This window comes from Spinacia oleracea, chromosome 6 (genome assembly GCF_020520425.1).
Source record: "Spinacia oleracea cultivar Varoflay chromosome 6, BTI_SOV_V1, whole genome shotgun sequence".
Lineage (NCBI taxonomy): Eukaryota > Viridiplantae > Streptophyta > Magnoliopsida > Caryophyllales > Amaranthaceae > Spinacia > Spinacia oleracea.
In genome coordinates, this window is record NC_079492.1 from 121,870,877 (window position 1) to 121,884,641 (window position 13,765).

Below are 13,765 nucleotides of genomic sequence, written 5' to 3' on the forward strand. Positions count from 1 at the left end.
CGGAAAGGGTAAAGATGATTTTGAAATGGAGGTAGTCTGTTTTAAATTTCAAAGAAAAATAAAAAATACTAAGTACGTATATTTATATACACTTTGAGAGTGGGGGTGATAAGGGGAACCCTTTCTCAAAGTGGCCCTAGTAGAGATAGAATCCCTAATATTTTGGTTGGAAGGTGAAATCCTTTCCACTAAGCCAAATCATTTGATTTGCTTGGTATGTACATTTATTATATATTTTGTTCCGGTGTTGTAAGATGGAAACAATGGGCTTCGAATGAAGGCCCTTTTGTATGTGTTGAAGATCTTGCTTGTTTGAATGAGTGGAGTCCGAATTCACCTGCACAATAGCAAAGTTACTAGCCTCGGGGGTGTTTCCGAGGAAAGCCCCTCCGATGCCTAAGTAAGAATGATGCTCGGATTCTAGAGAGAAGTTCTCTAGAAGAGTAGTCTTAAGGCGGTAAATTCGACGTACCTTGAGGTGTGAGCCTTGGCGGCCTATTTATAGTGTTTGCATAATAAATGCCCATAGGTCATTTATTGCTATTGGGCCTTGGGCCTTGATGGATGGCTGACTAGCCATTGGTGGGTTTGATGCTGTTTGTTTAGAGCCATTGGGCTTTGGACTTAGTGGCCCAATTGAGAATCAATTGGGAGCCCAAACAACATGCCCCCCAGACCCGGTCCATTTAGAATTAAATGGGTGGGTTTCCAGCTGTCAGAAGTCCGAAAGTTCCCTCTCTTTTTCTGAAAAGGGATGATTTGCATTGATGACAAGTGTTGGGAGTTGTATTGTGCCGTGGAGATCGTGGGTTGAGGAAGTTGATGCGCCCCTTTTCTTTTCTATAAATACGGGGTGCATTGCTCTTTTCGAACTTTTTACTCCTTCTTTCAAACCCTTTCTCTCTCTAAATTCCGGCGATCGCAGTGCAATTTGTTTCTTCAGATCTACGAAATTCGGCCAACTTTGGACTTCGGGAACTTGTGTTGTTCGTTTTATCGGCGAATTCCGCTTCGGAAAAAGGTAATTTGTTTCTGAATTCTCCTTTTTTCTTCGTTTTTCCTTCTACCCCTCAATCTCAACCCTAGACCGAGAATTCGCGGCCATGGCAAAGAATAGGGGCAAGAGCAAGTTCGTCGTTGGCTCCTCTAGTGAGAGGGAGAACGTGCCTTCGGGAAGGTTACCGAAAACTTCGAGGGGTCGGCCTTCGGAGAGGCCAGTGGAGAGGCGTTCGACTGGTTGGGATGCTTCGAAAGATGATGTTGTTGGCGGGTCTAGCGTGTCTGAACGCGCAACTTCTGGTAAAAAGGCTGGCTCTTCGGGTGTGCGCCGCTCCTACCCTGAGTTTCCAGTTCATTGGACTGAAGCTGATCCGCAGGGTAAGTATGCCCCGATTCTGCATGAGACCACTAAGATCGATGGTCCCTTGGAAAAATCGGTCAGTGGTGACTGGTTGGTGGAGGCGAAGCTGGGGCATTACCATCGGAGGGCCGAAGAGTTATACGGAATCCAGCACGCCTTGGGGTACTGGTGCGAGCTTCCCGACCAGGAGCGTCCTCGGGTGACTCATCCGCCGAGGGGGTTCATCTCTGTGTATACTCATCATTTGGAGAACGGCCTCCTCTTTCCTTTGGATCCCTTCATATCCGAGCTCCTGGTGTCGTATAACATCAGTTTGGCCCAGCTTACCCCCAAATCTATGAGGCACATCATCGGATTTAGATGGGTGTGCGATTTTATTAACTTTCCATGCTCTGTTGCCGTGTTTCGGGATCTGCACGATCTGTCTTTCAACCACGCTTCCAAGGGGGATGGGTATGGTTGGTGGACCATTATCAACAAAAGATCCCGAAGAAAGGGGGAGCCGAACTATATTACGGCCTACCCTTACCTCAGCTCTGATCATAACTGGAAGACGGAGTGGTTGTTCGTTCGTGTGCCGACAGATCCGAAGCATCCACATTTTTACCGCCCTCCGAAGTGGTTTGTGACTCCTGATCCTGATATGCGAAGCGTGGCTGCTCCGGATCGGAACCATCACCACTACGTGGATCTCCTCCAGTGGTTTTTGGCTCGGGAGGACAACTACAAATTGCCGTCCAACTGGCTCCCGAACCTCAACTATATCTTGCGGGAGGACATTCTTGCTGTTGCCGGTCTCAGCAGGATTTTTGACAGGGGTAGGTGTCTTTCGGCTGGGACCGTGCTTTAGTAAGTTTGTCCTCCTCCTTTTTGGTCTCGTTTTACTGATTTCGTTTTGTGCTTTGTTTCTGCAGAGTACGGCTTCAGCTGCGTTGATCCTGTGGTCTTGGGTATTTCTTTGGATCTGAAGACCATTCACGACTTGATTATAAGTTCGGGAAGGAGAATCCTCGTAATCCTCGTTTGAAGGATTACGTGCTGTCTCCGTCGGGTGTCGCTCGGATATCTGAAGTTCGAGCTGATCCGTGGGATTCTGCCTCTTCTCCCGAAGCTGTTCCAGTGAAAGTCGTGCTCCCTGATTTGAGGACAACCTCGGATCCGGTGAGTGTTTCTAATCTCAATATCTTTTGTTTGTCTTTCTTTTTGGTTGGCCGTCGGCTAACGTCTTGGTCCTGGACCATCTTTTTAGGGTCCTGGGACTGACGCTGTGCCGCGTGCCGTTCCTTCGGTTTCATCTCCGGCTCGGATAGATATCTCTTTATCTAGGAACCGGGTACTTCGCGATTTTTCTTTATTCTTTCCTTTGTCTTGTTTTACCTTTATTGACCCTTGGTTTCTTCTGTTTAGGATCAGCGCAAAAGGAAGAGCAGCACTCTTTTGAGGCCTTCTGCGCATCCGAAGAAGGCGAAAGCTGATCAGTCTTCGGAGAAGGTATTTGTTCTGACTTAGAGCTTTTGTGGTCTGTTCTCTCTTTTTCTGAAACTGACCTTTGAGCGTTTGCCCTGTAGGAAGTGGTTTCGGAAGTCATGCCTCCTCCCAAAAACCTCCTTCACTTCATGCCCTTGCCCGGGCAGAAGTTGAAGAGTGTGGTGGTTGTGGAACCGCCTCCCGTGGACCAACCGCTGGCTGAGGAAGATACCATCCCTTCTCCGCTGAAGCCGTCTGCTGCTTTAGGGATCGAGATCCAGGATATAACCAAGGTGATGGAGGCAATTGAAGCCGACCTTGTTCCTGGCTCGGATGTCCCTATTGTGGCCGAGCAGAAGGAAGAAGCTGCTGACGTTTCTCTCGAAAGGGAGAAAAGTCCGGATAAGGAGATGGTGGATCTCACCGAAGCTCACGTAGAGGTTCCCGAAGCTGAGAAGGAGGAACCCGAGCAGGGTCTGACGAGGAAGAGGCGTCATTCGACCTTGGGCTCCACTTCGACCTCGGCCCTGGATAGACTGATCCACGCTGACCCTTGCTCGGATGTTCCGCTGAAACGGATCCCCGAGGAGGTAAGGGAAGCGATGGCTCGCTATGCCAGAGCTCCGGTTTTGGGGGAGAACCCCATGGCTCACGTGGGATCTTTGGTGGGTCCCGAAGCTGCACGGGAGAATCTTCTTCGGGCCAACCCGCAGTGGAGGGTTCCTGGAGCTGAGGAGAGGAACCCAGCTATGATGGCCCAATATTATCTGAATGAGGTAAGTGTTGGAAATTTTGTTTTGAGTTCCGTTTTTTTTTTTTTTTTTTTTTTTTTTTTTCTTCTTTCCTCATCTTTTCTCGTCCTTTCTTCTTTCCCAGGCTGTTTTCTGGTCCTCGTTCGCTTCCGAGTGTAGCTCGGTTGAGGAAAGGCAGCTGAGGAGGTATCAGGAGGCTTATGCTCATGATATCCCTGTCTTGGACCAGAAGGCTGGGCAGCTCATGGCCGAGATGGTGGACCTCAAGCAACTGTACCTTCAGTACAGTCGTGAGGCTAGGGAAGCGGCGGAACAGATCGGGGCCGAAGTTGGGAAGCTCACTTTCCAAGTTGAAGAGGATGCTGAAAAGATAGCTTCCTTCGACAGGGAGAGGAGAGAAATGGCTGCCAAGTTTGCGAGCGAACTTGAAGAAAAAGACAGTCTTCTCAAGGAGATGACGTCTAAATTTGAGGCGGCCATTAAGCAGAGCCAGGAAGCGGAGGCGAGGCTTCAGCAGTTTATCAAGCACCGGGAGATTGTTCAGAATCAAGCTGACAAGGTGCCCGTTCTCCAGCTGAAGATCCGAGAGAAAGATGCTGCCATTCGGAAGTTGGAGCAAGAGAGAGTTGACCTCTACACTGCTGATCAGTGTAGAGAGCAATACTGGAATGGCATCCTGGGTGCTCGGCGGATGTTCGCGAAGCATATGCCTCATTTCCCTTGGAATGAGAAGGTTCCGCTCTGGATGAGGGGCCAGGATCACTTGGTGGAGTGTCAGGCCGATCGAGACGAAGCTGAAGCTGAACGCCAAGCTGCTCTTGCAGAGGCTCGGGCCCAGAAGGCGGCTTCCGAAGGTGATACTACTGCTGGGGGTTCTTCGAAGGATGCTCCTCTGGGGGATGCTCCTGAGACTCCCAAGAGCTAGGGATTCGGGCAGTCGTCTTCTTCAGAGTCGGTCGGTTCCAGTTGAGGACTTCCGAACATGTGCTTGCCTTTCCCCCCTTTTGCCTCGGCGCTGCGTTGTACTTATTTCTTTTTTGTTTTCTTTAGTACTTCGGTAGGCCGGTATTGTCTGTTGATGGCTGCCGATTTTAACTTGTTTCATTTTGTTTTCAATTTTTGAGGTTTTTCGATGTATTTGTACTTCCCCCAAATATTGAATAAAAAATGAATGTTTGTTACTTGGCTGCTTCTTTTCAACTTGTTCTTTCGCAATTTTTAGGTCTTTAAATCCGTAGATTTCTCGAGCTCCTCTTTCTGTAGACTTGCTAAAAACCTTTTGACCTTGCGAGCTCTTTAGATCCGTAGATCTGTTAAGAGACTTTTTAACTTTTGCGAGCTCTTCAAATCCGTAGATCTGCTAAGAGGCTCTTTGACTTTGCGAGTTCTTCAAATCCGTAGATCTGCTAAGAGACTCTTTAGTTTTGCGAGTTCTTCAAATCCGTAGATCTGCTAAGAGACTCTTTAGTATTGCGAGTTCTTCAAATCCGAAGATCTGCTAAGAGACTCTTTAGTTTTGCGAGTTCTTCAAATCCGTAGATCTGCTAAGAGACTCTTTAGTTTCCAGACTCTTCAAATCCGTCGATCTGCTCAGAGGTTTGGATTGTTCTTCCGATCTCTTGTGGTTCGGAAACCTGGGCAAGAGATCGCTAGTCTGCCTCTTTAGTTATGCCTTCGGCGATCCGTGGATCTGAGCCGGAGTTTTATAACTTGATTCGAGCGACTGTTTGTTGCGAACAAATTTTATTAGGGTACCGCGAATCCGAGGATTCTGGACGGTTCCCTGAAGTGTATGATTTGGTCATTTCTTGCATTTTATCAAGGAATGGGCAAAGTCAACCTGTTTTTAGTCTCGGATTGATCAGATCCGAGGCTGCATATATATATAAAGGGATAATAAATGTAGAGATAAGTTTAATGAAACACATGGTGCCAATGGCTTTCCTCTTCTCATTAAACAACTTACTTGGTTTACAGACAGAGATCATACAAAATATTTCTTGAGAACATCGGTATTCCAATGGTTCTTCAGAATTGTTCCATCTAACTGTTTCAGCATATACGTGCCTGGCCTTTTTTCGGAATGGATGATGTATGGTCCTTCCCAAGTGGCTGAGAGTTTGCCATGGATCCGTCCTTTCTGAACCGAGGCGGCGTTTCTGAGTACTAGATCACCGACTTTTAGGGGTCTGGCGTTGACTCTTCGGTTGTAATGCTTGTTGACCCTCTGCAAATAGGCTGCGTTGAGTGTCCTTGCATCGTTCCGAGCTTCATCCAGTAGATCGAGAGCTTCGGATAGAAGCTGGTTGTTGCTTTCTCCTTGGAGCCCATCATACCTGTTGTATGCCTGGATCCTCAGGCTTTCTGTTCCGATTTCCACAGGAATTACAGCTTCGGATCCGTATACAAGGTGGAACGGTGTTTGTCCGGTAGCTTCTTTTTCAGTGGTCCGAAGGGACCATAGCGTTCCGGGTAGCTCTTCTAACCATTTGTTTTTGTCATCCTCGACTCTTTTCTTGAGTGCGTTGAGGATGAGTTTGTTAGCAGCTTCGGCTTGCCCGTTGCTTTGTGGGTGACAGACTGCCGAGTATGCTAGGTGTATGCCGAACTGTTTGCACCACTTTTGCAACGGGGTGTTGTCGAACTGTTTCCCGTGGTCGAAGACCATCAGTCTTGGTATGCCGAACCTTGTGATGATGTTCTGCCATATGAACTTGCGGACCTGAGGTTCGGTGATGGAGGAGACAGCTTCGGCTTCGATCCATTTGCTAAAATAGTCGACTCCTACAATCAACCACTTCTTCTGGTTCGTCGCTGAGGGGAAGGGACCAATGATGTCTAACCCCCACTGTGCGAATGGTAAGGGATACAGTGTTGATTGTAGGGTTTGAGCTGGTTGATGGATGGCTGGTGCGAACTTTTGGCATTTCTCGCATTTCCTTGCCATCTGCTTTGCCTCGGAAACCATAGTGGGCCACCAGTACCCAGCCCGAAGGGCTTTATGTGCTAACGTCCTACCTCCAATGTGGTTTCCGCATATCCCGAGGTGGATTTCCCTTAGGATGTAGTCAGCGTCTGTTGGACCCACACATTTTAGCAGCGGAGCAGAGAATGATTTCCTCATGAGCTCTCCTTCGGCGCTGATGATGAACCATCTGTTGAATCTTTTCAGTTTTCTCGCTTGCAGCTTATCTTCGGGGAGTTCTCCCCTTTCTTTGTATGCAACTACTGCGTCCATCCAGCTAGGTTCGGTACGTAAGCTGCATACTGTGGTGGGTAGCAAGTCGATGCTTCTCTCTTGGTGAACTTCCACGTGGACCGACCTGTTTAGGTCGATGAGTGTTGAGCTTGCGAGTTTTGACAGTGCGTCTGCTTGCGTGTTCTGTCCTCGGGGAATGAGGATGACTTCAAAGGATCTTAACTTTGACGTTAAGGATTTAATTTTTGCTAAATAGGCTGTCATGCTGGGCCATTTGGCCTCATACTCCCCTCGGATCTGGTTGGCTACAAGCTGGGAATCAGTTTTGAGGCGAACATGTTCGGCCTCCAGGGATAAACAAAGCTCTATCCCTGCGATTGCGGCCTCGTATTCGGCCTCGTTGTTGGTTGCTTTGAAGCCGAACTTCAATGCATACTCTATGCTTTTCCCCGTCGGGGGGATCAGTACAACTCCTGCCCCTGAGCCGTTTATTGTGGAAGATCCGTCAGTGAAGACCTCCCAAGTGCTTTTCGTATCATCCAACATTTCCTGGTATGAGCACTCGGCCAAGAAGTCTGCCAATGCTTGTGCTTTGATTGCTGTCCTCGGCTGATATTTGATGCCGAACTCTGATAGTTCGAAGGCCCAGGCAGCCAATCTTCCTGACCTCTCTATTTTGTCGAGTACTTTTTCGAGCGGTTGGTCAGTTAGCACTGTGATCTGGTGGGAGTCGAAGTATGGCCTCAGTTTTCGGGCAGCTACCACTACTGCATATGCGACTTTCTCGATGAGTGGGTACCGGGTTTCGGCCCCTGTGAGTGTTCGGCTGGTGAAGTAGATTGGCTGTTGCTTCTTTTCTTCTTCCCGGAGAAGCACTGCGCTGACGGTTCCAGGGCTAACTGCGACATATAGGTACAGGGTTTCCCCCTCCTTTGGTCTGGCCAGTGTCGGCAGTTGAGCTAGGTGGGCTCTGAGTTGCTGGAAAGCTTCTTTTTGCTCCTGTTCCCATATCAGTTCGGGATCCACTTTCCTCGGGACCCCCTTTTTCTTGACTGGTTCTGCTTCTCCTCCGGGGAGGTTCTTTGGTTTCAGTGCCTTGAAGAAGGGGGCTCCCTTGTCCGAGGCTTTTGATATGAACCTTGTTAGTGCGGCTAACCTGCCGGTTAGCCTCTGCACATCTCTCTTGGTCTTCGGCTCGGGTAAATCCAATGCCGCTTGGACTTTGTCTGGGTTCGCATCAATTCCTCTTTCGCTCACCATGAATCCGAGGAACTTCCCTGACTTCACCCCGAAGACGCATTTTTTTGGGTTCAGCTTCATGCTGTATTTCCTCAGATTTCCGAAGGTCTCTGCCAAGTCTTTGACATGGTCTTCCTCCTTGATGCTTTTTACGATGGAGTCATCCACGTAGACCTCCACATTCCTCCCTTTCTGGTCGGCGAAGACGTGGTCAACTAACCTCTGGTAGGTGGCTCCGGCATTTTTCAAGCCGAAAGGCATCATTTTGTAGTTGAACACTCCTGCGCTTGTGATGAACGCTGTCTTTGCCCTGTCATCGGGGTGCATGAATACTTGGTGGTAGCCTGAAAAGGCATCCATGAAGCTGAGCAGTGCATGGCCGCTGGTGGAGTCAACCAGTTGATCTATCCTTGGCAGGGGATAGCAGTCTTTGGGGCAGGCTCGGTTCAGATCTGTGAAATCTACGCACATTCGCCATGAGCCGTTCGCTTTCTTGACCATCACCACGTTGGCCAGCCACTTCGGATACATGCATGGTTCGATGAATCCGGCCTCTTGCAACTTTTTAACCTCCTCGGCGATGGCTTTGTTTTTCTCCGAGGAGTAATTTCTCTTTTTTTGCTTGATTGGCCGAGCTTCAGCGTTGACATCCAGCTTGTGACAAATCAGCTTCGGATTTATCCCTGGCATATCTGCTGCTGACCATGCAAAGATGTCTTTATGATCCCTGAGTAATCGGATCAAATCGATTCGGAGCCCCGAGCTTAGGCCCTTGCCTATTCGGACGCTCCTGTCTGAATCATCTTCGAGGAAGATATCCTCCATTTCTTGATCTGGTTCGGGGGATAGGGTTTCGGGGCGAGCATCAACTTCCGCGGGAGACAAGCTGCTCGTGCTTGCTCTTCTCCTTTTTGCCTCGCTTTCCTCTCCCGTAGCTCCTTTTTCCTCCTCGGGGCCGTCCCCTAGTTTGGGCTTTCGGACAGCAGTGTGGCAGGTTCTTCTCGCCACTTCTTGATCACCTCTGATTCGTTCGGCGAATCCTGCATCCGAGACGTATATCATCAGCTGGTGGTATGTGGAGGGGACTGCTTGCATCTTGTGAATCATGGTTCTCCCCATGATTACGTTGTATACGGAGTCGCAGTCCATCACCAAGAATTCGTCCCGAAGGGTTTTTGCTGCCTGGCCTTCGCCCACTGTGACTGGCAGGGTGATCTTTCCTCGAGGGATAGCTGCGGATCCGTTGAATCCGATCAGAGGATAACTGACTTTCGTCAGTTCTTCCTCTGGTTCTTCGAGGATCAGCTGCTCGAAGCAGTTTCTGAAGATGATGTTGACGGCACTTCCTCCGTCGACTAACACTCGATGTACGTTGTGGTTGTTGAGGTCCATGGAAATGACCAGAGGATCGTCATGTTTGTACTGGACTCCGAAGCAATCATCAGCAGTGAAGGTCATGTTCGGGGGGTGTGGTTGGTTGTCTCCAACCGCGCTGAAGTTGACCCGATGGGAGAGGGCTCTTAGGTGTTTTTTGCTGGCCTGGCCAGACTTCTGTCCCCCGAACACCACTAGGATGTCATTTTTCTTGTGCCCTGTTGCTTCGTAGACCCTTTTCTGGGGTTGCTCGTGTTGTTTGCCGCTTGCGGCCTTTTCTTTTTCCTCCCTTCGGTCTAACAAGTACTGTTTCAGGTAGCCTCGGCGAACGAGGTCCTCAATGTTGTCTTTCAGCGAGTTGCACTCTTCGGTATGGTGACCGAAGTCATCATGGAACTCGCACCACTTGTTCTTGTTTCTCCGAGCTGGGTTGGACTTGAGCTTCCCCGGTAGTTTCCACTTTTCATCATTTCTGTTGAGGCTAAATATCTCTTTTCGGGGCAGAGCTAGTGGAGTGTAGTTGGTGTATTTGGGTTGAAGTTCACCCCTTCTCCCGTCTTTCTTCGGGCTCATCTCTCTAGCTCCTACTTTCTCTTTCCCTTTCCTTGAGCCGCCCTCGGGCCTGCTCTGGTTATTCTTTGTGTCTCTCGGATCTGACGATCCCTTCAATTTTGCAGCGGCCTTGTTGAACTCTTCGGTTCTGATGAACGCATCGGCCATTTGGAGCACGTCAGCTATTTTGGAGGGGTTCTTCATTGAGAGTTCGTCACGGAACTTCCCTTCCTGGAGCGCGTGCTTCAAGGCGAAGATGGCCACGTCTGGCTGCAAGTTTGGTATGTTTGTTGATTCCTTCATGAATCTGGCCATGAATTCTCTCAGACTTTCGTCTCTTTCTTGTTGGATTGAGGTCAGTTCTGCTGTGGTTCGCTCGGGGCGATTGTTGCTCACGAACTGTGTGCAGAATCTCTTTTTCAGCTTTTTCCAGCTCTTGATCGATCCCTTCGGCAGCGATCTAAACCACTCTCCCGCCACTCCGGTTAGCGTGGTTGGGAAGTATTTACACCAACATGCTTCGGAGTAGGGACTCAAGAACATTTGCTGTTCGTATGAGATGACATGATCCCTCGGATCTGTGATTCCGCTGTAGGTTAGGTGCGCTGGCAGTCTTACTTTCGGTATTTCTTCCATGATCAGCTCGTCCGAGAAAGGGGATGACGTAGGAGTCATGATTCTTTTCCCGAGTCTAGCCCTGATGCCTTCGTTTGCCGAGGTTCTGTGATTAGAACGCTCGGGCGTACGATGGGGGCTAGGGGTTCGATCATGCCTCCTGTCTCTTCTTCTTTCTCGGCTACTGACCTCGGGTCGTTCGCCAGACCTGCTCGACTCACCTACCCCGAGTCTCGTATGGATCGAAGGTCTTAACCTTGAATGGACCGAGGGTCTCAACCTGCTGAGCACCGAGCTTCGGATCCGAGTGTTACGAGTAGTTGATTCGCTTTGGAGAGCTGTTGGAGTAGGCGATGGTCTCGCAAACCAATCTGGTTGCTGTTGTGCCCTTTTTTGGGTGTCCCACGTGCTTTCCATCCACCTCGACGTCAAGTGTGTACCTGTCAAGGGAAGGAGTTCTCGTTCGGGTCTGGACACTTCCACACTGGGTGGCTCGTTCAGCCTTCGCCTGGTCCTCCTCTCTTCTCTGCGGTCATTTGCCAGCCCTTGCTGCTTCTCATTGAAGAGGAAGTTTTGCATGATGGTCATGGCCGCAGTGAGCTCTTCCCTAGTTGGAATCGCAGGTCCTGCATTTGTGGCGGTCGTAGCTCTGCTTGGCTGTGACCTCGCCATCGATTGAGGGTGCCCCTCTTGGTCAGATTCTGAATCTGACCGCACCATCATATCGTCGTCATTGTTGTTAACAACATCGCTCACCATTTTCGCGGAAAGAGGTGATTGATGTCTTTCAAAGGCTTTGAAGTGTTCTTCCCCACAGACGGCGCCAAATTGTTCCGGTGTTGTAAAGATGGAAACAATGGGCTTTGAATGAAGGCCCTTTTGTATGTGTTGAAGATCTTGCTTGTTTGAATGAGTGGAGTCCGAATTCACCTGCACAATAGCAAAGTTACTAGCCTCGGGGGTGTTTCCGAGGAAAGCCCCTCCGATGCCTAAGTAAGAATGATGCTCGGATTCTAGAGAGAAGTTCTCTAGAAGAGTAGTCTTAAGGCGGTAAATTCGACGTACCTTGAGGTGTGAGCCTTGGCGGCCTATTTATAGTGTTTGCATAATAAATGCCCATAGGTCATTTATTGCTATTGGGCCTTGGGCCTTGATGGATGGCTGACTAGCCATTGGTGGGTTTGATGCTGTTTGTTTAGAGCCATTGGGCTTTGGACTTAGTGGCCCAATTGAGAATCAATTGGGAGCCCAAACATATTTGAAGTATACTTACACTAGCTAGTAGCCCAGTATGATTGTATGAATGGTATGATTCTTTTTTGGCAGTGTTTGTGAATGGAAAAATTTGCAAGCTAGGATCCAAGGTTGATCAAAGTGTATGGATTTCGTATACAAAGGATTCGACATTCCTGGAAATACACAGATAGAGGTCCACCGATTCCCAGCACTCAAGTCTCAACACACTAGGTACGGTGTATCAATAGATTATGCACCCTTTGGAGTAAAGTCGTAAACACACCTCATGAGTCATGACTCATGTACATCCTCGTGGTTCGGAGATATTCACGGTGATAACAAGCTCTTTGATACATAATGGTGTTCCCTCAAGGTTTAGTTCACTTCCAGATCAACATTGGTAATACAAATTAAGGGTTATGCAATTTCTTCATTTGGTAGTCAAAACCCTGGAAGAGTTGATATTCCTAATAGTATATTTAATTTGGTACTACACCACAAATTTTGGATGATGTTCTTGTTAAGACCTTTCAGCTAGTACCCCAAATGAAGATCGATTTTGATTTTTGAAGCTGTTGTCGGAACGCTTTGGATAGCTTACGAAGTCGACATCTGAACTAGACCTCGGTGTGTGTGCACTATTATATGTATGTACGTACTACATTGTGCCATTGTGCCATTGTGGTGAATAAGATGACATGAACATTGTATACTCGTATTTAACTTTAGTATTAGCAAGATTTTGAATCCGATATGTTTTTCGAAAACATAGCTACAACCGTTGTGGTTCTACGAGCAAATCTTACAATATCCAGAGTTCCATTTATGTACAACTGCTATAAGAGTCAAGCTAGCCTTTATCTCTCTTTCGTAGGTTATGCCATCTTGCTTACAAGTTATTGTAATTCCGTGTCACATGAGATTCCTCCATTTGTAATTGAAGAGTCAAGATTTTAAATGACCGCAGTGTGTCGAAGAAGCTACAGTCTAAAATGATTCGAGGAACCAAACTTGCAAATCTTAAAGAGTCCAGAGTCCAGACCCATCTTCAATCTAGTAAAGTTGACATTCCATTCCGTACTGACAATGTACAAAGTTCTGAAGTCAGCATATATTCCTTTGTGTAAGCTATGTCATCTTCCTGTCAATTCTCATTTCTGACAAAAGCAGTTAAAAAAAAAAGGTTCATGACAACAAGTATACACGACTCCGAACCGCAGCCGAATTGGCCTTGGAATTAAGTGACCCTTCACTACACATAGAGCTATTTATTCACCCTCATATTCCTTCATCTGCTTGCAGCATGGCCTTGTTTCCTCTTTCAACTTTTACAGCTGGGTAATAATTTCAGCTGTGATCACAGTTCAACCTCGACCACATTCATCTGCATCTATCAGTACCTTATGTAAACTCGGACTCTCCATTTCACTTTAAGTACCCGTGTCAGATCCTTAACCTTAACCACGTACATTTGAGCAGAATATATATTAGATGGATGCACTGCACCTAGCTAACCCAAATCTTGTACATCAAGAAAAGTACCTTAGCTTTGTGCTAGTGTTTATTTTCTGAGTTCATCCTGATAATCTCTGACAAAAGCAAAAAGAGTCCTTATCAGTAATGGAATCATTAGATCTGCAAATAATCAATATATATTATACACATTAAAAGACAAACCAGAACCTGATTCTAAGGGTTTTTTCTAACTGTTAGCTGAATTTATAAAAGGTCTGCTACAGTTGCCATCCTGAAGTATGAGTATACGACATATGTATTGGTTTTCCCAGATGGTAAAATGAGCATTGACATACGCACATATGAGCAGGACTTTCCAGATGAAGGCACATAAATTTTGTATAAAAAGCGCACAATAATGTGCTACTAGATATACTCATATAGTCACATACATATATGCTAAAATTCCTTTGCACAAGTAGTAAAACCTTTGTCACTTTTATGGAATTTTTTCGA

General features: G+C 47.6%; 3 protein-coding genes across 3 annotated transcripts in view; 2 read left to right on the top strand and 1 right to left on the bottom strand.

The window, feature by feature from the left end:
- Positions 1 to 1,633: 1,633 nt before the first annotated feature.
- LOC130462466 (uncharacterized) lies at positions 1,634 to 2,387 on the top strand. The gene is made up of 2 exons (XM_056830707.1): positions 1,634 to 2,178; positions 2,275 to 2,387. Exons 1-2 carry the CDS (start codon positions 1,698 to 1,700, stop codon positions 2,385 to 2,387), a joined length of 594 nt encoding a protein of 197 aa, XP_056686685.1. The 5' UTR covers positions 1,634 to 1,697.
- Positions 2,314 to 4,893, top strand: LOC130462465 (uncharacterized). The gene is made up of 5 exons (XM_056830705.1): positions 2,314 to 2,521; positions 2,610 to 2,693; positions 2,768 to 2,851; positions 2,929 to 3,603; positions 3,704 to 4,893. Exons 4-5 carry the CDS (start codon positions 2,947 to 2,949, stop codon positions 4,502 to 4,504), a joined length of 1,458 nt encoding a protein of 485 aa, XP_056686683.1. The 5' UTR covers positions 2,314 to 2,521; positions 2,610 to 2,693; positions 2,768 to 2,851; positions 2,929 to 2,946; the 3' UTR covers positions 4,505 to 4,893.
- Positions 4,894 to 12,839: 7,946 nt separating this feature from the next.
- LOC110791330 (pentatricopeptide repeat-containing protein At3g57430, chloroplastic) overlaps positions 12,840 to 13,765 on the bottom strand; it is a 31,148-nt gene continuing 30,222 nt past the window's right edge. The window contains exons 17-18 of the mRNA XM_021996081.2: positions 13,337 to 13,383; positions 12,840 to 13,250 (exon numbers count right to left, since the gene is read on the bottom strand). The gene's annotated coding sequence lies outside the window, so the exon portion shown is untranslated. The remainder of the gene's footprint in view (positions 13,251 to 13,336; positions 13,384 to 13,765) is intronic.

What these genes read in the sequence shown, in the direction of transcription:
- LOC130462465 (XM_056830705.1), top strand. Translation starts at nt 2,947, where the DNA reads ATGCCTCCTCCCAAAAACCTCCTTCACTTCATGCCCTTGCCCGGGCAG. An exon ending in CCCAATATTATCTGAATGAG is followed by an intron (nt 3,604 to 3,703) that starts GTAAGTGTTGGA and finishes CTTCTTTCCCAG; the next exon opens with GCTGTTTTCTGGTCCTCGTT.
- LOC130462466 (XM_056830707.1), top strand. Translation starts at nt 1,698, where the DNA reads ATGAGGCACATCATCGGATTTAGATGGGTGTGCGATTTTATTAACTTT. An exon ending in CAGCAGGATTTTTGACAGGG is followed by an intron (nt 2,179 to 2,274) that starts GTAGGTGTCTTT and finishes TTGTTTCTGCAG; the next exon opens with AGTACGGCTTCAGCTGCGTT.